This window comes from Phoxinus phoxinus, assembly GCF_949152265.1.
Source record: "Phoxinus phoxinus genome assembly, chromosome: 4".
NCBI lineage: Eukaryota > Metazoa > Chordata > Actinopteri > Cypriniformes > Leuciscidae > Phoxinus > Phoxinus phoxinus.
The window spans coordinates 26,088,101-26,113,199 of NC_136879.1; the positions used below are offsets into that span (position 1 = coordinate 26,088,101).

The window sequence follows — 25,099 nt, forward strand, 5'->3', positions numbered from 1 at the left end:
AAGCATAGTGTGAAGTTGTTTTTAAATCTAAGCCTAGCCTATGCTGTTCCAGACCTGACTTTCCAGTCAGCCTGACGATTATTTTTAACTAGTCTTTCTCCATTTCAGCACTTGTGCAGCACAATAATGTTAATTATGAAAATTTTGTTCTCCTCTGACATATTCTGGTCTTAAAACTCTGGTCTGTGAAATATTAAAAATAATGCTTTTCAAATTTGAATATACTTTAAAATGTATGTCTGTGATGCAAAGCTGCTTAAAAAAAATAAAAAATAAAAATATATATATAAGCAATTGTTTTAAAGAAATACTTATTTAAATTACAACAAAAACATTAAAACACAAGCTTTTTTTGGGGGGGGGGGGGTGTAGATGGGTAGGGAAGATAACTGACTCCACACTGCCATCTACTGTACAGTTTACTAACATAACCCAAAAATGCACAAACAAATATTTCATATACAAATTAATGTTTTTATTTACTTTTCACATATCTGATATTTGTTGGGACATTTATTTAAAAAAAAGGTGCTATATAGTAGTAGAATGATGTAACCCAAAAGCATAGTACAGTAAACCGGCCACAAAAAGAAAAAAGATATAATATGTACACATACACATAACTAAAAACACAACCTAAAAAGTAGAGTAATCAACAAAAATGAACAAATGACACAAAAAATACAATACAGTACAGAGAGAAAACATTGGTGTTAAAGCAGATCTTTCCCACTTTTCTTCCCTCTTACATCTCTGTGTATGGGCATTTTCCATGCTCATACGCGTACAATTGGATATAATAAACCAACATTTAAAAAAAAAGTGATTGTGACTACTGAGAAAAGAATGAAAATTTAAGGTATGGCAGTGAAAAAAGTGCTACTTTCGTTCTGAGAGCAAATGTTTCACTCTCACATTCATTACGCTTAGTACAGTACTGCATTAGATTGGAATTCACTTGCAATATCCAGGCATGGTCAAGCCAGCAAATGCAGTCCATCACAGACTCACGTCTAGCCTCAGCTCTGATGAAATATTGAGTGTGACAGACAATAAAAGGATGTTGCTGGGTGGATCTGGCCTGTTCCTCTTCAAAGGGGTCATAAAACAAGGTCACATTTATTGCCACTGACACTATTGAGAAGACAACATGCACAAGTCCCATTTACTCATCCAGGATCTTGTACAAATGATTGTGTTTGTCTCTCAATTATGGAGAGACAAATCTTTTTTTTCTTTTCAGGTAGGTTTACAGAGAAAATACTGTTAAAGTGAGTGAGGTTGTGACTTAACCCAAACCGTAACTAATCAAATCAATCTTTTGATGAGAAATGTTCAGTGATCTGCACAAAACACAGTATCTACATCAACAATTCATGATTAAAAGCCTTTTGACTGATTTTACATCAATTTCCACACTGTTTTCTGAGCACAGTTGAGCCAAATCCATCTGTCACAGGACTTATCCTAGGCTAAAAGACCCGATTTTGCTTAATTTGATGTATTTACCACATTTTGTAATTCGTAATACTGACCTGCAACCCATTACAAGCTACAAGAATATGGATCTTCCAAAGCGATTGTCATCAAAGCATGTCTCAAAAAATTACCCTTTTTTAATCGCTATGATTTATATTCAAGTTCTTATCACTACAAGGTGTGTATTTGGTTTCTCTTGATCAACACAGAAACCTTGCTTTCTCTATTCTAGTAAGCACCGTATAGTCAAATGGTAACCAGACCAGAAATCTTGAGAAAATACACAAAAAATCTTGTATCTTGTATGGCTAACATTGTCTTCGTGTACTTTGAGGTTGAAACAGAAAGCATAATACTCTGTAATGGCTAACATAAGCACCTCTGTAATTGTGAACCCTGTAGTGCAAGATATATCCCAAAATGGCCTCTAATCTCTCAACCGAGAGTACACTGTCTCATTTTTTTGTACCCCTAAACGCACATACGTGACAAAGCAAAGCTTGCAGGTGAAGACATCTGATATGAATTATTACTCTAAAAGTGAAACACCCTGAATAATCGAGTCAATACAAGGAGAAGAAAAATATTTTGTGCTAACAAGTAAAGCTTAACCAGTAGTACTGCATTGGTAAGTGGTATAGGGTACGGTACGATCAGTGTGGAATAGTATTGCTGGTGAAGATCGAAATGTCAGGCTAATACCGCTTTAACAGAAACCTTTTAGATCCACATGGCTTCTACAACCTTCTGAATGGACTGATATGTACAGTATGCATCATGTCACCCATAGATGTACTGGAACCGCAGCCCAAAGCAAATAATAGCACAGCTGTCATACTAAAATCCTGTTTAGTTTACATTAGCCTCAGGTGTCCTTTAAAATCAGCCCAGTTCAGAAAAAGCTGCAGTTTCATGCTCATGCTTTCCAAAGCATGCTTTCATATATGAGATTAAAGTCTAAAATCTGTCCACTTCCAATGAAGACCCATATGGGACAGATAACAAGCAGACTCGTTCTGCTTTAAGGTAGTTTGTCAGTTTTTCATATTCAAACAATAGAGGTGGGTTCTTGTCTCGCATTTCAGCAGCTTTATGAGCTGAAAGAAACAAAATGAGTGAGGTAACAATGCAAAGTGTCTGATACAAGCTTGGCCATGAAGCTGAATACTAGTGATGCGTGTAATACTCTGTTCAGGAAGGCTTCCTCAAACCTGAGAGAATTTCACTGAATTTGCTTTGTCTTTTGTATCATCATGGTGTGAAATTCAAGAATCAAGCTAAAATTGCAAGAAAAGAGGGCCATTCTCATCTTTCTTGTCAGGCAGTTCATAAAGACTTGATGTCTTTGTCTGTTTCAAGGACAAGGGCATCATTTGTGTTTACACCTGCCTTTCACAGTGTCCGTTCAGTCCATCGCGTGTAAACGTGTGTTTGTGTGGCACGTTGTGAGACTCTCGGTTGCTTTGGCTGTATTTTGTGTTTGTGTGCCTGTTGAGAATATGTGAGTGTGTGTGTCAGACAGAAGGAGGGATCAGGGAGGTGTTCATCACTCTTTTTGTGACCTGCAGTTCTCTTCCTCCCCCACCACCGTCCTGCCTCCTGCTCTTCGACTGCTGTCATATGTGTGTTTGCAGTTAGACAAAGGCCTCTGGGTTGGTGCTGTTGTTGATCTGGACATAGATCTTGGGGTCTTCCTCGCGCTCCTTCTTCTCTCTGCGCAGCTGCCTGCCGTAGCACAGAAGATAACAGGGCAGGCAGAATCCCAGCATGGTCAGGACCAGTAACCCCACGTTCACCTACACAGACAGACAAAAAGCTTGAATTTGAGCAAGCACAATTTTTTTTTTTAAATTACATCTATTTAGCTAAGTAAAAACCTAAAATGTGGTTTGTGGAGCAGAGAGATCAAATGGGTTTAAGACTTTGTAACGGATCACAATGTAACGGAAGTAGTGACAAATCTTTTCTCCCATATTGTAACGTACGTCTGTTAAGTGAAACAGATTATTGAAAAAGAAAAAATAGGGTTTTTGATGCCCACTGACTGCCATTTTTTCGCAGGCGTAATCCAGTAATATCAAGAGAATTCCACACAGTCGGGAATTTCCCCACAGGTTTAAGTGAAATCACTGTGTTGGCCAACAGAGTGCGGCTTGGTTTGATAGGGATGTCTGTCTGAACAGTGCAGTGTTGTCAATCCGTAGCCTGGGAAAGCCCTGACAAATTTCCGGCAAATTTGAGATTTGCTCTGCAAGTCCGTCTGGCCAAGAGCCCATTCAAGGCCATTTCCAATTTTTCCAAATCGAGGCACCAATCACAAACGTTGAGGCGGGCTTTACACGATGACGATCGCTCTGATTGGTTTTAGGTCTATCCAATTGCGCCCAGAGGCATTTGAGCGACGTCCGTTGGTGACGCCCCTTTGGAAATGGGCTGTGAATGAACCTTCCTCAGACTCACTCTCAGTTTCAACTGAGAAGGGTCTGGTGTCAAACAGGCTAGTCAATCCGTGGTTTTCCCACAGAATTGGGCTATTTTTGCACTGTCGCCGTAGGTAGTTTTTGTAGTGATGTTCCCCCCCCCCCCCCTAGTTTTGGCCGTGATTAGTCTAGTTTTGATGAGCAATTGCGCAGGGTTTTGTTGTGCAGACCTGGCACATAGCTACACTGCTGACGATAGGCAGAACCTTTTTTGCCTATCAAATTTCATGAAATTATTACTCAGAATAAAGCAAGTCACACGGGTTTGAAACAACATGAAGGTGAATAAATTAGCAACTGCTTGCTCACCCAAAGTGGATCTCCATCCAGTGGGCCCATCATAGCCATGAAGAGAGGCTGTTGCAGCAATGCAAAAAGTGCGCTAATGAGAGACTGCATTCCTGTCAGACTGCCGAACTGAGAGGACGGGTACCTGCACCCATAAACAAAACCATTGTTCTTTAATCGTGATTAAAAGCAACACCAATAAGGACCCAAAACACAAAACCATACTCACACAGCAGCATACAAGCCGCCAACGGCAGAGTGGATAAAGCCTCTCACGATGGTGTGCAACACAAAGGACAAAATCTAGGAGGGAAACAAAAAAACAAAGTTACCCATTGCTCCCCCAAGGCAAAAATAGCCCTATTTTTTATTTCTTTTTATACTTTGTCTAATGCATAAATATTGACTAGCTAGCTTAGAAAGAAAGTCATAGTCAGTGTGCCACTGGGGTGCGCTATTGTGCTACTACATCCCAATGCATCCGCTGCAGTAACATGTGAGGCGCTCTGCACCACTTCCTCTCCCATTGGGTACAGTATTGTTCTGCAGGCAGCGAGACTGATGTTTTGCTCTCAGTCACCTGTAGATGAAGATTGGGCACCAGGCAGGTCATCCCAAAGCCGACCAGCAGCAAATTAGTGAAGGTGAATGCACGGGTAGCGTTGCTGATCTTCTGGATCTGTCTGTCACGTTTCTTTGGCTGAGTAGGATCCCTGAGGGAAAAGCCAAGAGTGAATTACGCAGAGGCAATGCAACATTAAGCTTGTAATCAAATAATAATTACAGGTTGAATTGGCTGGCGGTACGTGTCAAAATGATGCATTAGGCAGCTGGACGCGCATCGTTGCACTCACTTTGTGACTTGTTTATCATTTTCATCCTCACATTCTTTGAGTTTCCAATCCATGATGTAACCGATAACAGGGGCCGTCAGGAGACACAGCAACTGTAGCACACCGAAGATAGATGTGTATGTGCTCACTGAGAGAGAAAGAAAGTTGAGTTTTAACATTGTTTTAAGGGTCATTCTGCCAAACAGAATACATGTGAAAAATAGCTTTAACAATGAAGCGGATGAGATACATAAACATACACTACCATTCAAAAGTGTGAGATCAGTAGCATTTTTTTTTTGCAAGGACACATGTATAATATAAAAAAATGTTCATTCCAGTGGGAATGTTCTTGTTTTAGATTAATAACAAGACCTGTGTTTACTCCCGTCTGCAACGGCTACATATAACACACCACATCTCCAGGCACATACTCCCCCTTAAATAAAAAATTTAATATTCCACAATATTACTGTAAAAACAGTTTTTTGCTCAAATAAATCCAGTCTTGGTGAGCATAGAGACTTTAAACTTTTGAATGGTAGTGTATCTGCAAAATCAAGTAACTTTATTTTAATGTCTTTTGTCATGAGGATGACTTTTTTGGCATGTCTCCACCATTTAGATTTTTTATAAAAAGAAAATTGTAAAAATAAATAATTAATCAATACCTAATATCAAATAGACTGACAATATATTAATGTGTTTATATATTACAATATACAAAAATATAAAAATATACTAATATTAAAATTTATTAATTTAGCTTTGGATGGAACAGTGCAATTTATTAACACTTAAAAATGATTTGTCGCACAGAATGTATGAAATGAGAAATGTATTGCCTATAAAATTGGAAAAGACACCCATTTCATTGAATGACCCATGACTTGTTCCTGTGAAGTTTAGGTGGACAGATGAATGATAGGATGAATATTATACTGTGCACTGACTTTGATGCATCACGTCAATCTCTAACCACCAGGGGCTGGGTTCATGCTTTTACATGACAACATGAATCAATGTCAAATGAAGGTGGAAACGGGGGGGGGGGGGGGGGGGGAGGAGGAGGAAGGAGGGAAGAAAATGGTGGTGGGGGGAGGGGGGGTGAGAGGGGTGAATCGAGAATGCATCTCATTTTGCCTGCAGTCTTACCCATTTCCATCCTTTCCACTGAAAAAACACACCAAGCAGCACGAAGAGAGTGCAAACAGAGGACAAGAGACAGACAGCAAGGCATTAGCAACGTGAACCTGCTGTGGCCATCCGAGTACATATTAAACGCATGATTAAGAGTTGTTAGGCAGCCAATCACTGAGTGACATCCGAAAACATTTAGGAAGGAAGCTGTGAGAGGAATAGAGCTTTTTCAGCAGCCTTGATAATACAGAAATATTTTTCCCATTTATTTTCTCCATACGCATTTCAATTAAATCTTAATTAAAAAGCTCTAAGCTCATTTGAAGCAAAAGATATATGAGTTTATGAAAAATCTGGTCAATCTGGTCACTAACAGCCAATAATTGTAAATATTGTAAATAATTATTATTTTAATATTATATAATAAATATATAAGTAAAAATATATATATATTAAATTTACTGCACAAATATTTAGCTAATATAATAATGTTATATATTTATAATTTATATATTATATATATCTGAGTTGAGCACTTTGGCTGCAGCGACTCTTTGGAGAAAATGAAACCGACTGTTGCGTTCTGTTCCTTAGGTGACAAGCGTTGGATAAACAGAAACGCTATTAGCCTGAAGCATCATACAACTTGTTTTGGCAGCATGTTGTGAATATTTGACAAAAGTACCTTTGTTCAGGTCTCCATCAGCAAGGGACTCCATAATATTGTTCATGGCCCCCATGTAGAAGATGAGTCGGAGCTGAGTCACACACATTGTGATGAGGCTGAGCATGAATATGGGGCTGAAGATGCTCCGCATGAAGGACTGGGCTGAAAAACACATTTAATAAAACTATTAAACTCTTTCAAAGTATTATTATTAAAACAGCTAACTTAATTGGCTTCAAAAACTTGTAAACCCGTTTACAAAAGTTTTCAGGCCCCCAAAACGCTGTTGTGTTAATGAACCAAAACGCATTACAAGTTTTCCATTTTTAGTTGAAAACAGTCACCACAATTTCAAGTAGGTTGCTCTAATGCCTTTAAAAACAGTCAGATCCTGTCCTCATGGAAAATAACTCTACAGGTGCTTGGATAGCCAGGCAACACTTCAATGTCTGGCACAGTAACAGAGGCCGGAGGGTCTGGGTTTGTTAATGATCCACTAATTCTAGCGCAATAAAAGCATGTTGCTGTTCACCGACTAGCAATGGAAAGACCTTTATGGTGCTGTTACCCCGGTGCATTGGGAATCTGATCTCAACTCACCTGATATGCTCCGGAAAACACACACACACACACACACACACACACACACACACACACACACACACACACAACCTCATTTTTCCTCTAAGTACACACTTTCAAGCGTTTCCTCTAACGCTCACACACTTTCAAGCCGCCAGCAGTGAGTCCGACAGTAATTGACTGCAGTAATGGAAACACAGGGTGGTGAAGGCATTAGCGCTCTATGGATGACAGTTAGAAGGGATCAGCATCAGTCTCTCTCTCAAACCTCTCCTGCTGCGTCTCTAAAACAGTCTTTCGGTGCTATCTGCCCTCTCCCTTGCCACCTTGTCAACCCCTGCCAATTTTAGCCCCATGCCACGGGTCCTCCAGGATGAAGTCTGAATCGATTGCACGCTCCGTTTACTACAAAAGAGCCCAACCGGGAACCCCGTCGAGAGTTGCAGAACCCTAAAAAGGGGAGCAAGGGCCCTTTTGCATTATTCTGACAAGTTTGAGGTGAATTAGGAATAATTGCATGGCACATATTTGGGTTAGTAGAAGCAAAGTGCAAACACAGCGTGTGCCTGGTGCATCGAGTGGTTCGGCAACCTCCAGATGTCAGAAACCAGGGCATAGGGCTAATGAAGGAATCCCCATGCACAATAAAAGGGATTTACTAAGAAGCGTTCATTAACATCGCCCCCTGTCTGCTCGCATATTCCCTGCATGTCTGGATGCCAAGGGGTGCGCAGTGAGGGGGAAGACGCTGTACACCGGCGGGAGCCAAGGCACTCTGTGTTCTGTCCAATTCTTTCTGAAATATGCATGATTGCACGATTACATAAGTCACTTGAATTTGATGAACAAGGACTTTGTTCGACACATTAAAACAGTGGAAATAAATGTGTTTTGGTAATCCAATAAACACTATTCTGCCTTCATAATTAACTTGCATAACTTTAAATGATTTGGCACTCACGTCACCGGCACCAGTGGAGTACAAATATCTGAGACCACTAATGAAAAAAGTTGACAAAATATTTTTTCAAAATGCATTAAAGGGGCCATGAATTGAGAAATCAAAATGTCCTTGATCTTTTGACATATAAGAGGTCATTGTATAATAAAATCATCCTTTAATTTTCAGAACTCAAAACTTTTTAATTAGTCTAAAAACAGCTTTTATTAATACCAAGCTCAGAAAACGACTCATTTTGAGTTTTGAGTCAAGATGTAATAGTGCGACGAAATACCGCCTCTACAGAAGAAGATCGACGCATACTTCTACATCATCGCATCTTTGGTCCCGCCCACTGGCGTGTTCGTGAGATGACGAGGAGTGAAGAGAGATACAGGATGACCGGAATAAAAATATAATTACCTTCCATAGGTATGGAATACATACCATGTGAACGTCTCAATTCACAGTGGATTCTTTGGTAAATCTTTGCTAAATCAGTCGCAATTTTGCTGAGTGCACCTCAGTAAACATTATAAAATATTACAAAAAATGCAGTTCATGACCCCTTTGAAATTATTAACGCAGTAACACAACATAGATGTTATGTTATCAATTTTATAATTAATTTTCAAGATCCTAAAATAAAATAAACCAATAAAAAATCCCAGATTTTTGGTGTGGTTGCAATTTTTTTTCAGATGATAACAAGCAAGGCTGGTGAACAGAAAACATGTCAAAAAGGTCGGTACTCACATTCCTCCTCAGACTTGCACTGGACCTCCAGATCGAGCGTGGACAGGCAGAGTTTATTGCCTTCTTGGGTGGCCAGCGGTTTTGGATTATTCTTCATGGAGTTGCCCACGCTCAGTCTCCGACCAACGGTGGTCACCTGCCTGTAGAACTGTTTCCCTGTGATCTTGTGGTCAAAGCCCAGCCAGCTGAACTTGATCTTCACACTGACAAAGTGGAGCGTGAGACAGACAATAAGTGAATTATGTTCCATCAGAACCTTCAATAAATGGATACAGAAAACAAAATCATGGTTTGGGGTCTGTAAGATTTTCTATTTTAATATAATTTTGTATATTATATTATATTAATTAATATAATTGAATATAATATGTGTTATTTATTCATATGATGTCAAAGCTGAATTTTCAGCATCATTCCTCCAGTCTTCAGTGTCACATGATCCTTCAGAAATCATTCTAATATGCACAAGAAACATTTCATATTATTATCAATGTTAAATGTGATCAAAGTTGTTCAGTGATACATTTTTAGCAGGATTCTTTAATGAATAGAAAGTTCAAAAGAAGATGATTTATTTGAAATATAAATATTTCGTAACTAATTCCATTTAAAAAATCATACCGACCACAAACTTTGGTACTGTACAAAAACACGGGACTACATACCTGTAATCCATGTCCTCAGGTCCTGGGAAGGGCTCGAGCGGCCAGTTGAAGAAGCAGTTGATGAAGACCAGGCCGGCACAGCCAGCCCACACCAGAAGGATGGTGATGAAGGCAACACCAAAGTCATAGATCACCTGATAGAGAGCAATAATCATCATCATTATCACTGATTTAAGCTCAGCTTATTAAATAAGTCCAAACTGAGCACTCGGACTTACCTTTATTCCTGGGAAGGTGACGGCGGATGAAGCGTATGAGCCAATCATGAATGCGATGAAAGTGGAGCGGAGATCACCAAACATGTTGGGAAGCTACAGAAGAGTCAAACAGGGGATATCAAAAATCACTTTTTAGAGGCAATGCTGGTATGAAAAGCAAATATATTTGCTTTCACTTTGTGGACATAATGTTTTGAGCCATAAGCAAAACAAAAACAGATATCTTGTAACGGATCTGTTTTAAATGACAAAATGTCAGATATAGCAGAGGGTATGAAAGTAAACATTACATCAGGGTGACAGTGATGTTCTCCGGCGGGAGCAACATGTAGGTGGGGGGACATGGTTTGCATGCCGTGAATATTTTTAGCAGCGAGAGAAAGTGCGAGGGACACTGGAGAAGCTTGCATAATGCTGTTGCTTTTGAGCTGGGTGGAGGAGTTCAGCACTGGCTGTTCTAAACTGCACTGTCAGGGTAAACAACTGTCAAACGACAGAGAAAATACAGAGGAAGGAAGACAGCCTGAACGCCTAAGATAGAGAACCACAAGAATCTGAGAAGGAAAAAAGGAGAGAGCAAAAATGTAGTCATTTACAATAGTAGTATTCTTTAAGAGAATATTTTTAGGATAATTAACGTAGGCTACTGTTGAATATTTGTATTATCTATTTATTAATTATTACTCATTTCATTTATTTTATTTTATTTAGAATCATAAACAGAATGAGGTTTATTGTTAGTGTGCTTACACACACACAATGAATTTATCTTGGTGACAGAAGTTTCCCTTACGCAGACAAAAAAAGACAAATAAAATGAATGAATAAAAATGACAACATTTTAAAAATATATATAATTTTAATATATACAATTACATATATATAAAATATTTTTTTATTTATTTACATTTTAATCCTTTTGTTTTGTTACATTTTTAAAATTACAAATGTTCTCTCACTGTGGTCAACTTGTTGATGTATGATAAATAATACAGCAAAATGCTGTTTAAATTGTTATAAATTGAGTATTGTATATGTCACAACATTTTATTTTTATATTTTATTGCAGTTGCAGGGTATCAAAATGTTCTGGTACATCTTATTTTCTAATTTCTAGGAAATTTCCATTTCTCTGAATAAAAAAAACAACATCTATTTCACACCCGTCGACAGCTGACAGTGTCTTATATCACATTTCCGCCACAACTCGCAGTTCAAACATCAACACAGATTTTCCAAGAACTCTCTGGACATCTTCCACTTCCCAGTCCAAAAAGCTTGTTGAAGACAAAAATGAAGGAAAGCTCTCCCTTGGAACCCATCATAGACATCACTCACCGCCTCTAATTAGAGTAAAGGTCATCCCAGAGCCAAAACGTCCCAGATGACACTTACAATAACTCTCACACACCCAGCGCCCTATAGGCGGCATTGTGCCTGTGTTTGGAGAGACTGTGTAAGAACAGCTTTGGCTAATGGACTGTGGAACGGCCTTTCCATGGAGTTGAGTTACATGTGAAGTACCAAGAGACTGTTTCAGTAACACTGTTCTTCTGCTTTCTCAGACGGTCACTAGCCACGGCTGGTCATGTGATGTCAAACACAAAGACACACTGCAACAAAGTCCCTTTTATCAAAATCATCTTGTATTATAATGCGAGTGTCGCTCTGTCTAGCTTGTGCTGCAATGAAATTGGCTAGAGAGTAAAACAAAAACGTTTGACAAACAAACACTGATAGTGATATTGTCTGGATTAAATATGAGTCAATAAGGAATCCACTGAGACCAAACAGTCCCAAAGTCATGGCCACTGCAGGAACTGAGAAAACACTGTAGTGTAAAACAACCAAAAGATTTACAATAATGGTTTTCTGAAATAACATTCTTTTAAAATTAATATTAAAATTATTATCTCTAAATATTAAATATTAGATCTGATACTAACCTGATGGCACTTGTAAGGCAAGTACATAAGATACATCACCGTTCAAAAGTTTAAGGTCAGTCAGAAACAAATATTTTAAAAGACGTTAAAATGTTAGTTTTTTTCTTTTTTTCTTTTCTTTCTATTCATAAAAAAAATAGATTTGTTCATCCCAAAATGTATCGTGCTTTCCACAAAAATATTAAGCAGCATAACTGATATTTCAACTGATAATAATAAGAAATGTTTCTTGAGCATCAAATCAGCATATTAAAATGATTTCTGAAGACGCTTCAGTGTGACACTGAAGACTGAAGTAATGATGCTGAAAATTCAGCTCTGTCATCAGAAATTAATTACATTTTAAAGTATACTGAAAGAGAAAATAGTAAAAAAAAAGTCATTTTAAAATTTCACAAAATCGTTTGATCAAATAAAAACAGCCTTGTTGAGCATAAGTGACTTCATACAAAAGCATTAAAAACTCACACCAATAATTCCTTTGAATAGCAGTGTATATTTAAAAAAGAAAGAAAGTAATATTTCGTATCACTGGCTGTTTCAACTGTAGGCATGGACTTTTGTCTGTACTATAAATTGTTTAAACTGAGTACTATTTTTAGCCTTGAGCTTCCCAGAAGCTGATTTAAATTTGGGATCGATGTGCATTAAAGTCAGTGAGTGTGGTACTTGATTGATTTGTTGAAATAAAAAGGACATTTTGAAGTGCCTGAGTTGAGTAACTGTGTACCACTCTCCCAAAAGCACCTGTCAAAATAGATTAATGTGTGGGTGTGTTATAGAAAAACAAATCAATGAATGTTTCATGAGAAATCACACCGATCGTCATTATGAATTTGGCTTTCCCATCCCCATTTGTGCAACATATGACCACAGAAATCTGTCAAATCCTTTTTCCAGCTCTCTCTGAGAGGAAGGATGGTGAGTCATACCGTACATGGGTTGGGGGGAGGGTTCCTGAAGTGGATAAATCATACTTGCAACTGCGATAGAACGACAATGAGTGAGGGTAAAATTAATATAGAACAGAGCAGTGAAAGAAAAACTTGTGAAGGGGAGTTGGTGAAAGCTATAAAGGCTGGCCAGATCCTGACTTTGCAAAGTCCAAATGTGGCTTCCAGAGGGTCATATATAACAACCACTTGATCATTATTTGTTCCACATTTAACTGACCGTGTGGCCCGGTTCCATTTATATGACTATCATTTTCCAAGCGTTAGTGCCGCTCATTTGCAGGGTCTGCTTCATCAAAATTATTTGCGCACACACACATTGGATTTGGCACAGGTTTTACACCGGATGCCCTTCCTGATCCTTACTGAGAGTGCTGGGACATATTTAGATGACAAATCATAAAACAAAATCTTCATTTTGAAGTGTCCATTGGACCAACAAAGCAAAATATCGATTGGCATGCCCACTTACTGAGTGTTTTTAATCTGTTTTCTGGAGCCTAAATGCTCCTATTCCACCATTATAAGCCATTTTTTCTATTTGCTTCCTCACATGACTCAGCATCCTAAAGAAGTGGGTTATAAATGGATTGAAGGCACAAATGAAGAAGAAAAAACAGCATTAGTGCATCAGAGAGTCAGAGACAGAGCTAGAATAAAGAGGAACAGTATATCCCCAATGAAATGTTATGGTTCAGAGGTTGCTATATTATGGAGCCCCTAAAGGCACCTCTCCAAAAAAAATAATATATATATACGGTACTGGCTTTCACGTGCGCACGTTAAACTTTCGCGTGTGTGCACAGGAATTTTTTTGCTTGTTCACGCTTGACAATTTCCGGTTATATACCCCTACTACTATAAGCTATTTCCTTTGTGCGTCACTGCCATTTTACTATAAAGTAAACGAGAGTATGGATGCACAAGAATTAATAAAGATATATTTGCTCTTTGTCCTATATAAAACTTTATTAAAAAAAATGTAATAAAAAAAATGATATTGTTAAAAAAATATATATTTTAAAAGATCAAAACACCCTTTACTTACCCACTTTGTCTGATTTAACGCAACCTTACAGATGGCGGAGGATGGCAGTGACGCACAAAGGAAACAGGTTATAGTAGTGCATAAACTGGAAATTGTAACGAACGAGCACGCAAAAAAATTCCCTTACGTACGTGAAAATTTTCTTGTGCGCATGCAAAAAATGTATCGTGCTCATGCAATAGTTTCTCGTGGGCATGCAATAGTTTCTCACTATTTCTCACTATTTCTTAGTGAGAATGTTTTCTAAGTTTTATTTATGTATTTATTATTCTAACTCCAGTGAGGTTGTGTTGCAAAAGACTTAAAAAGATGGTTGCTTACTACACAGCCAGTGTGATGACAGATAGAGACAGACAGACAGACAGACAGAGAGCTAAAACGGGAGAGGATAAGAGCTGCAGAAATGGGCAGATGAAGGATTGAGGTCAGACAGTGAATCAGGTGGCTGGGAGGGGACAGTCCAGCCATTAGCTGAGTCAGTGTACTGGGAAAACATCAGAGGTGTGCTGGGAGGAAACACGAGCTCTCAGGCACCATTACTGCAGCTGCACTATAAACTGCTGAGTGCGCAGACACAGAGTGACAGATAGAGACAGAAAAGCTCGGAAAAGAAAGACAAAGAAGGGTTGATTGCCAGCTTCACCTAACCTCTTAGGGTTCGTCTTCAGAATGTGAGACTTGGTTATTTCAAAGAATACAATGTTTTGGGTGGTCGCCAGAGTATTGTTTAGTGGTTGGCAGGTTTGTCTGGGTGATTGGTATGGTGTTGCTAAGTGACTGCTAGAGTGTTGCTAGGTGGTTGCCAGGGCATTGCTATATAGTTGCTAGGGTGTTCTGGGCGGTTGCCAGAGTAATGATGTGGTTGCTAAGGTGTTTGAGGTGGTTGTTAAGGCCCTGATATACTTCAAGCAAAATCGTAGAACAAACTGTTATGACTTAATTTTTGAACAAAATCAGGCCAAAACGAAGTTCATTTGGAGTTAATTTTTTGGAGTTCGAAAGAGCTTGTCAAAGCGAACTGTCTGGGAAAGTTTGCTTCAGCTGGTCAGCACCTTTGTACTCCCATTGGTCCGTGGCGATTAAGTAATAGGTAGGTGTGCGCTGAGGCTCTGCCTTCTTCCACATGGAAATCTTTTTTTTTTTTTCAGTTAATTTCTCCTCACGACTCGAGTCAGACGTGACCGGCGAGTGAAAACACACTGAAGTTGTACTTAAGCTGATATATATATAAACGTGACGTGTCTTTACTAGAATGCTGAATTGCAGAGCTCGTGCAAACATACGTATTGCTATGATCAGATGCTTTCCTTAAGCTTTATTAAAAATACTTGTTTTCTAGGTGAATGCTAGGGAATTGCAAAGTGGTTGTTAGGCCATTGCTAGATGGTTGCTAGGGCAATACTAAGTTGTTGCTAGGGTGTTTTGAGTGGTTACCAGGGGGTTGCTAGGGTAATGCTATGTTGTAGCCCGTTATTCTACTATGAAACGTGCGTTCCGTGTCGAAATGTCTGTTTTTGTTTTGGTCCGTGTGATAGCGCTCACTGCCATCCAATAGTATTTCAACACCCCGGGTTGCCAGTTGGCAGAAAATACAGCGTATTGCAGCCATTGAAACTGTCAATATTACATATGGCACTTTTAATAAGTCTAATAACAGTAACAGTAATGAAGCTATTGAGAGATGCACCCGGAAACAACAGATGTCAGACAGTATGAACTGCACTGTGAGCCTCAGGTTCAGCGTCTCGACACAACAACCAGCAGGGTAAAACACATAGTTATACAGAACAGCTGGGAAAAGGTTATAAGAACACAACAGCTGAGATAACAGACTGTACTGTTCCGCTACACAGTTCACTCACTCTTTCTGTGTGTGTTATTCTCTGTGTGTATGTAACAGTTGGAGGGTTGCCCAGACAGGTTGAGGCATGATAGAAAATCAACAACACATGCAAATGAACTGGTTGCAGGAACGGCAGTACTGTACCATCAGCTATGAACTCAAAAGTTCTCTATGAACTCAGAGCAGCATGCAGAAACAAGAGACAACCACCTGTCAGCAGGCAATGAGCGCCGCAACTTCCTGTTTGCTTCAACACAGTCTGCTCTCCTTATTGGTGATGTTTCTCAATATGAACCCAATGAACTGCAGATCTCACACTAAACACAAAGCAAGATGTTTTGTTGTCTTTATCGCTGAAACTGTAATAGTGTGTGGAATGACACAATAGCTCTGAGCTGTTTTGATGTCTTCTGCCTACATAGGCAGCTGACAACATAATAGAACAGCATAAGTGGCTAAAGGCAGCAACTTGTCTCTGTTTGCACGTTCCAGACTGTCTTCTCTGTATTAGCGGTGGACATTATTCAGACACTGTTTCTGTGAGTTACATTGTTACACCAGTAAATGGTGACAAAAAGTGACCATCTTTATGAGTGAGTTATCACATCATTAAATCAACTGATTCTTTCAAAACACTGATTCATTCAGAAAGTTACTAGCTGAATTCGAAATCGCATAGTACCATACTACTCTTACTATTTCTCCCAGATACTATGACAAAAATATTAAGAATTGTATGCTGCAAGTATGCTAAGCGTGAGTGATTGAATCATTTAGTCCACTGATTCATTCAGAAACGAAACTGGATAAAACTGGAATAACACACTAATATACTACTATTCTTACTCTCCTCTTACTGTTTCTGCCATATAAAGATATGGATGAGCTATTTTGTCTTTTTTGTTGTTGAAATAAATTCAATTCATATCCCAAGTCAGCATATGTCAATTTCTATGATTCAGCTGGAAATCCGGCTAAAACAATTCTCTTTAAGGATGAATAAATGATGATGCAGCAATTTTTGGGAACAGAAAACACCTGCATTATTCAGCTACATTGAGTTTTAGTGGCATGTGGCCAGCATGTGAGATTGTGCTATGGTCTTTGCACAAAAGACCGGAGAGGACACCCATGGAGACCCACAAGTACGACATGAGCACTTACTGTGAGTGAGGTGAAGGTCATGCACATGCCTCCAAACCCATTCAGCGCAAGGGCGAAGAAGATTAGGAGAGAGAGATCTGTTAAAGAAAAATACAAATATATCAAAGAGAGCAGGGATAGGTGGGTATTAACAGCAACGGTGGTCTCAGCTGGATTTGCAAACATACTTCTCGGGTCACTGGCTCCATATGCAATTAGCACGCAGGAGAGGGCAAACGATGCGCTACGAAGAGATCATTTCATGTTAGTCTTTTGACACATCATGTATCCCACATACAATGCATATATTTTAGCAAAGAGGCTTTCAAACTGGGAGCTATGGAAACGTTATAACATATAAAATATAATCTATAAAAAATAACAAAAAATGATATATTATAAAATATTTGTTCAAAATGAGTGCTTTCACATCGATTAATTGCGACTAATCGCATCTAACAAAAGTTTGTAAACATATTATATGTATATATATATATATATATATATATATGTGTGTGTGTGTGTATGAATAAACCTTTATGTTAGATGTGATTAATCGCGATTAATCGATTTGACAGCACTATTCGAAATCAAAATAAATATCAAAATAAAACAATATTATACGTAATAATTTAACAATATTTTACACCAATTTATAATGTTAATAATAATAGTATAATATAAATAATATTTTTACCGTATAAATAGAGTACATTTTATTTTATGTATTCAGAAACCAGTTTTCCTCCTATACCTGCCGAGCAGCCTTAATTTGCGCGGGCCGTATTTGTCCATGATGATGCCGAGGGGCAGTGTGATGGCGCTGAGGAGGAAGGAGCCGATGGTGAAGGCCAGGTTCAGCATCTCATCTTGCTCTTTACAGATGGTCCAGCCATTCATATTAAGATTTTCCTCCTCCACATTTCTTGGGCTTGTTGTTGTATCATTTTCACTCTCAGATATATTCTGCCCCGTACTGTTACCTGGAGGATTGGAAAGCGTAAGACAGAATGAACCCAAATTGAGCAATCTAATCACCAAACCAGTGTGGACCAGCGTGGAAAGTCATGCCGGTCTAAGCTGGTTTTTTTAGCAGGGTAGTCAGCAGTCACACGCTCACATGTAAAACTCTAAGGACTAATTGAGACTCTGACTTCTAGGAAAACAGTTATGGCACTCTGGGAAGTAAAACAGGAAATGTCGTTGAGAGATATCGTGGCCACCATCATGTCCCCCTCCTAAAGCAGGCAGGATGCTGGGCAAAGGGTCAAATAAACAGGCAGCTATACACAGTAAACAACTATAGCAGAAATAGCACGGGAGTTTATTTGAACCCATAGCCTCAACACCTTCCTACAACCGCCAATGCATGAGCAGTTTGACTAACATTTTTAATCCTGTTCTTTTACCAAGTGCTCCCCTGTTGTTTTGGTTATGGATAATCCTGCTTTGCCTGGGCAACAAGTCTCTTACTTGGTTCTTCAAGACTAAATAAAAGTTGTTTATCCAGCGTTCTTTTGAATTATCAACAGCCTTGAAAATGGTCTGGAATAACTTGTTCTGATGGGGAGTGGGGCTGTTTGCAGCATATGGAGAAACTGTTATGAGTGCAATATGGTGAGCAAGAGACAGTGAGTCTTTGTGTGAGGGATTTTTGTTCGAATGTGATCAGTAAACAAACAAAGGACCTGTGTTTGTAAAGTAGATATGACCTGAGCAGGTGATTAATGATGAAAAGAAAAGGGTTAAAAGTCACTGGTTGATTATTAGAGGACAGATATCTTAGTTAAGCTAAGCGTGAGATATTTTGGAGGAGCTGCCTTGAGTCAATACACACCCGTTTCAAAAACTGCTCCTGATAGCAGTTACAGACTGACTCAAAAAGTAGTGTTTTTACTCTTTTTCATGAAATTAATAGAAAAGGTAGTTTTCTGTTCAGTACACAATTTGAGTCAAATATTTCACCCCAAAATATATTTTTTTAATACATTTTTTTCTTCAAAATACATAACTAAACTTAAGATTGTTTTAAGACCATTACGTTTTGATTTTTTTTTTGCATGGTTACATTATTGAATCACTAATTAGAGCATAAATAACTTTTTATTTTTTATTATATTAAATTGCCGTTCAAAATTGGGGTCAGTAATATTTTTTCTTTAAAAGCAATCAAAATGTATTTTATTTAACAAGGAGACATTAAATTGATCAAAAGTGACAGTAAAACAGTTATAATGATATAATCAAATGTTTTCTATATCAAACATTCTATTAATCAAAGAATCCTCGAAAAAATTATGGTTTCCACAAAAACATCAAGCATTACAACTTTTTTTTCCAAAATTATTAAATTATGAAATAATTATATATAATTCTTATTATTAATATTACTATTATTTTAATAATTAATTAAACAACAATGTTACTTGAGCAGCAAAACAGCATATTAGAATGATTTCTGAACAAATAAATGCAGCCTTGGTGAGCATAAGAATAAAATATCAATAAAAAATTTTTATGACCCTAAAAACAGCCTCCATTTTCTTATGCATTTGGGTTGAAATATGACTTGCAGATGTTGACAGATTCACATTTTAGGTCTCTTCAGATGAACGAGCAGCTCTATTTCAGACGTTTCTGAACCCATTGTTCCACCAGATCTAATCAGCCACAACAAAAACCAGAGACAGCCAGGGCTGATTTTCCATTTGCTTTGATATGGAGAAGTGAGAGCAGAACGGAATGAGAATTCAACACGAGTCTGACGCACAAAAACGTCATGAACACGGAGCCAAAAGCATTTAGCCAGACAAGCATTTTCCTGGTCAGTGTTTCCTCATGCCTGCTGATTAAAGAGAACCAACCAGTTGATAATGTGAAATAGACAGCTGAGTCCAAGGGAAACGTGAGGAAATGGCAAGATAATCTCATATTTGCATTGAGCAAACACTTGAGACACATTTACTTCCTTGTGTCATCAGACATGTGAGGCCTGGTGTCTAGAATGTCTGAACTAGATGCTGACAACAGCTGAAATTAAAAAGACAAGGGAAGTGTGAATGTCCAGGATTGCAATGTGCCCACTATTATATCAATAAAAGTCTCAAAAGGTTTCTAAATAAGTGTTGCACTAGCCTAGGCCACTACTGTGTTTGGAACTTCAACACAAATTCTTAAACAAGAGAATAAAGCTGCAAGCACTCATGACAGGGCCAAGACCCGGGGCCACCGCCAGCCCGGTGGCTTTAGGGCAACTGTGCATGGCGGGCAATATACATTTAAAACGGATAACCACTATACATTTGAAACGGCTAACCACTGACCACAAACCACAACATCCACATCCATGAGATATTTCAAATGTAGATGAATTTCAGGTCATATGATGTCATGGGTCACTTAAAACTGATAGAAACAGATCCTAAGTCTTAAAAGATTTCATATACTGTAGCCTAATGCAGGCATAACCACATAGCAAAGAAAGGGTTAAACTAAAAAAAAACATAAGAAAGGGTATCTCCAAGATTTTTTCATTACTTTAATCCCTCGCCATGGCAACACCGTTCAAGATATTCAATACCTGTTGGCAATTTAGCATCTTCAATATATTGCCATCATGTTGAGAAAGTTGTGAATCGTATGAAGCCCTTTGGACCAGTAGTTAAAAATTCAGAGCTTGATACAAATATAGCTGACTTCCTGTTGGTCAGAGCTGAAGATTGTAAATTAGAAAGTTGTCCGGCACGATGAGAACAATATATGTAGCGAGTTTGGTTGCTACATTTGGGCATACAGCATACAGCGCAAACATTTGGGCATACAGCGAGTTTCATGCAATTTGAAGCATGCTAAGAGTCTCAAAAACACCCAAAAAGAATTACAACAGTATTCAAGATCTCAACAATCCTTTCACAGGAGTACACCTGCGGTGTCTTTACATTATTCTGACGAAGTTTGAAGCAAATTGGGTTAAAATAACAGGGCAATTACAAAGAATTTTGAAAGTAACACACTTCCTGCTGCCTGTTGGTGGCGCTAAGAGTTTGACTCACAATAGTCACATCCATGTGATCTGCTTCCTACAATGAACACACAGCTGAAGTTTAATCAAAATCAGTCCATATATGCAGTTATTGTACACTTCCTGTTTCCCTTTTTGTGCCATATATTTGTTGCCTCGCCAAGGCCAACCCGTTTGAGCTATCAAAAATCTGCTAGCAATTTAGCATCCTGTAGGTGAAAAGCAGAGAGAGCTTCAAAGAGCCTCAAATACAACCATACAACCCACCCCCCAAGATCCCCCATGTCCACTTGTGTGTCCACAAAGTTTCAAGATTATGTTAAGGGCCCCAAAAGTGCCTTGAAGTATGAAAAAAAAAACAAAAAAACTTAGGGCTTGGGCCCTAATAAGTGAAGAACGGATGACAGAAGTCCCCTCGAGAAAATCATAGCGATTAAGTTTACTTGTAGCCATTGTGCTAATGGGTCATAAGATATCAAAGTAGTCCGGCTGTTTCTTCAGGACTTCGGAAATGTGTTTTCACAAAGGTGTGTTAAATCGTTTAAGAGACAGATTTCATAGTGGAAACATAAATCAGGGCCAGTTCAGAGCAGCATGGCTGAGTCTCCTGACCCCATTCACTGAAAAAGTCACAATCAAAGCAACACTGAAAGAAGACGTTATACCCCAAAAGAAACTTTACACTAGTGTCAGCACGCAGATATTTTAAACTATTAGCAGCAATAATGTTGAATTATCAGAAGCCACATGACAGTGCACAATATGAACAGACAGGAGGTCAACAAAATCTAACTGTTGAGTCTTTATTTATCATTGCACTGCACACTATTCCTCCACATATGCTGTATATATGTTGGATATCTTCGTTCTATACCCCAAGGGTTATTTGAAATATGGCTCACAGGCACACATAGCTTCCATGTTTTTGTTTATTATGTCTGAGTCATTTGGCCCTGTGACAATGACATTGACATTAGCAGTCTTAATGTACAAGTATGATTTTGTGTGCATCAGTACCAGTCTATGATCAGTATGATGTATTAATAAATAAAGTTAATCTCGGAGCTCAGTGGGAACAAGCTGTTCTTCACAGATGAACATCATGACCTAGAGACATTTTTGCCAAGATTTGTAAGTAGACCTGACCTGTTTTTTTGCAGTGTACATTTTTATCAAAGGCTGTGCTTTTAAAGCACAACATATAAGTACTTATAAGTTGACCCACATATCAGTTCATAGAATGGTTGGTATCTTTCATCTTTGTTAAGTGGTCTACACTCTTTTAGCTATTCAGAAAATCCACAATTAGTCTAGCATATCACAGTCCTTTTGAAGTTTTCTTGATATTTATTGTTTGATCAAACATTTTCTTTCATACTAAGACCTTAAGATGATACAGCTGCACATGGAAGTATCTATACTGTGTTATATAAGCTAAGCAGATTGATGTCCTCTGGTCTGTTTACCCTGAAATCAACTCTGTGTGAAGGAGCTCAAATGATCTAGACCCACTTTGCCAAAAATTCTGATGCCAAACAAGCTTGTAAATGCTGTTTGTAATTCCTAATGGCAGCACAAAGCAAGAGGGCTTCCAAATAAGGTGCACTGACTCTCAGTGATCGATTGATATTCTGGTTTGGATTCCTCCACAAGCCCTGTGATGGGCGCCAGACAACAGAGATTTTTGTTTTTCATAATGCTGCAGCCTCTGTTGTGAAATAATACAAGTTTTGCTTAAGGTAACTGGATTCCAAGATGGTTTGAGTCAATCTGCCAAACCATTTACTGTTAAAATCTGAGTGGTACAATAGTGAAAACAAAGCTATTAACGCAAATGAATATGCTTTGTATATATATTAGACTTTTCTTTGATGTTCATGATGTAATTATTTGCAGCATTTGATCTGGCATCTATTGTGGATAGTGCATTTAATGTCTTTATGAGTTTCTGTAACACTGAGTGCACTAGTGTGTCCCCTCCTCCTTACCTGGTCCACTGCAGAGGTAGGAGTAAAAGCCCTCTGATTTCAACATAATGAGCAGTGAGCCCCATCCGAGCAGGACAGCAGAGAACAACAGGTTTTCGATTACCGCAGTAATCGCCATCCACCAGCGCCTGGAGAAGGCTGTGGCCAGTGAGGGAGCCATGACTGAAGGAGATGATACAGTCTGTGCTGGTAATACTGAGGAAATCCCCCTAAACTTTGGGCAATCCTGTGAAAGTGGCCATAGAGTTGGATGTCAGTTATTTAATGTTGAATACTAAATAATAGCAATACATTTTAATAACATTTACATGTTTAATACATGTATAATGATAAATTAGATTTTTTTTTAGATAAATTAGATCTCCCAACGATTAAATTGTCTTCCCAGCATATAGTGAATGTTCTTTTGTTTACACATTATTTTAACCGCAACTCCTGTCGAACATAATTTAGATTCAGTTCCTTTGTCTCGCTTAGCTACAAAACAGCTCATAAACAAAAAACAGCTGAGTTCCAAAAGAGAATGTTGTTGATCGAAACCCAGTTCCCTCCTCTAGTCCCTCCCTGCTAGCCTCCGATTGGCTGTTCGAACATTCTCTTCCCCCCTCATTGGCTACGAGATAAACAGATTCAGAGAACAACTCCACGTGAGACCAAGATCCAGCCGGTTCGAACCAGTGCGGCGCGAGTCGTTCGCTTTGTGCTACGGGTATCTTTGTACAAAATCTATTTATCCACGGGCGAAGTGGCATTTCGTCATACAAATATATGATTCGATTATGTTTGCTTTGCACAAACGATGTAGGATATGGAATGCAAACAGACATCTTACACGTTGTTTTATATGCTCACAAACGCCTCATAAAACTATTTCAATCATTATTGATTTTCTGGTTGAATTATCTTCACTGATTTACGCGCGATGTCTTATATATGTGTTTACGTGAAGCATCCTGCGGAAAACGAGCAGCCCTAAAACTGGTCTAAACTGGACAGGCATCATCATCATCAGTGCCTCCGCCTGTGTGTGTAACTGTGTATGCACCCCTCTCCCCTCCTTCCTCATGCATACAGAGCTCAGCTGTTCAGCTGATACACACTCTGCACTGAATAACAGTCGCGATAAATGCACTTCCTGGTTTTCACTTCACTCACTATTGTTCTGTTCTAGGCTAAATAAATGCTCGCTGTAAAAATGTGGACATTGTAATGTATAGGTTAACTCAAATATGATGTACCAGCATTTCTGTTTCCCATTCATCATATGATAGCTACTGCAAAACACGGATTCTGACGGCAAATGTAAAAGCTCATATAACATCATGACAATCATTACGCATTTTTCGGAAATTAACAATTTATTGTCGATGCTTGGGCCTATTCAATGCAAGTTGAATGTCATACTGCTGTTAAGACATTGAACAAAGTTGCGGTATAAAACTCATAAACTGCATTATACAATTCAAACAACACATCATAGTTTATTATAGTTTAACGTCAAAACGTGCAATGACATAATCAAATACAGTTATTGAAGAACGGTCCTAGTCTTTGTCATATTGAAGAATTGTGCAAAAAATAATCTAACATTTTTTAAAATCAATATCTAATAATTTAAAAACAAAAATAAACGATTTACTTCTTTATCAATGACTGTATAAACTGTGTGAAATCATGTATATAAAATGATTATATATTACATCAACAGTCTTAGAGGGTAACTTACAACAGAGCATCCATATAATAAGTCATACCTATTTCCTTCACCAAATCCTCGCTTCGGCTCTCTTCAGAGTAGAAAAGGTATAAACAACCTTATGATGCCAATTTCACTCTTTGGGTTATGTTCACACATACATTTATTTTCCAACATCTCTTACTCCCGATTTTATATTTGCACCGCTTGCTTCACACAAACAAGCCAACTTCCCCATTGGCTGGTTCCTGAGCTAGAGATGAGACCAGCCAATCAAACCGCCGCTAGGCTAAAATATATAAATAATTGCACATTATATATTTTGCTCCAGCGCAAAGAACATTCACATAACACACCGGATTGTTGTGGTCCCTGCTACAATTTTACGGAATTGTATGACCCTTTCTGGCTTT

General features: G+C 38.4%; 1 protein-coding gene across 1 annotated transcript; it reads right to left on the reverse strand.

Annotated features, from left to right (window-relative positions):
• Positions 1-453: 453 nt before the first annotated feature.
• slc43a2a (solute carrier family 43 member 2a) lies at positions 454-24,913 on the reverse strand. Its single transcript, XM_079611483.1, has 14 exons — positions 24,745-24,913; positions 22,991-23,216; positions 17,736-17,964; positions 17,170-17,225; positions 17,003-17,079; positions 10,049-10,141; positions 9,831-9,964; positions 9,166-9,368; positions 6,906-7,049; positions 5,102-5,228; positions 4,828-4,960; positions 4,477-4,550; positions 4,269-4,392; positions 454-3,275 (listed from the first exon to the last, which is right to left on the reverse strand). The coding sequence occupies exons 2-14, from the start codon at positions 23,148-23,150 to the stop codon at positions 3,114-3,116; spliced, it is 1,716 nt and encodes a 571-aa protein (XP_079467609.1). The 5' UTR covers positions 23,151-23,216; positions 24,745-24,913; the 3' UTR covers positions 454-3,113.
• Between the last annotated feature and the right edge of the window lie 186 nt (positions 24,914-25,099).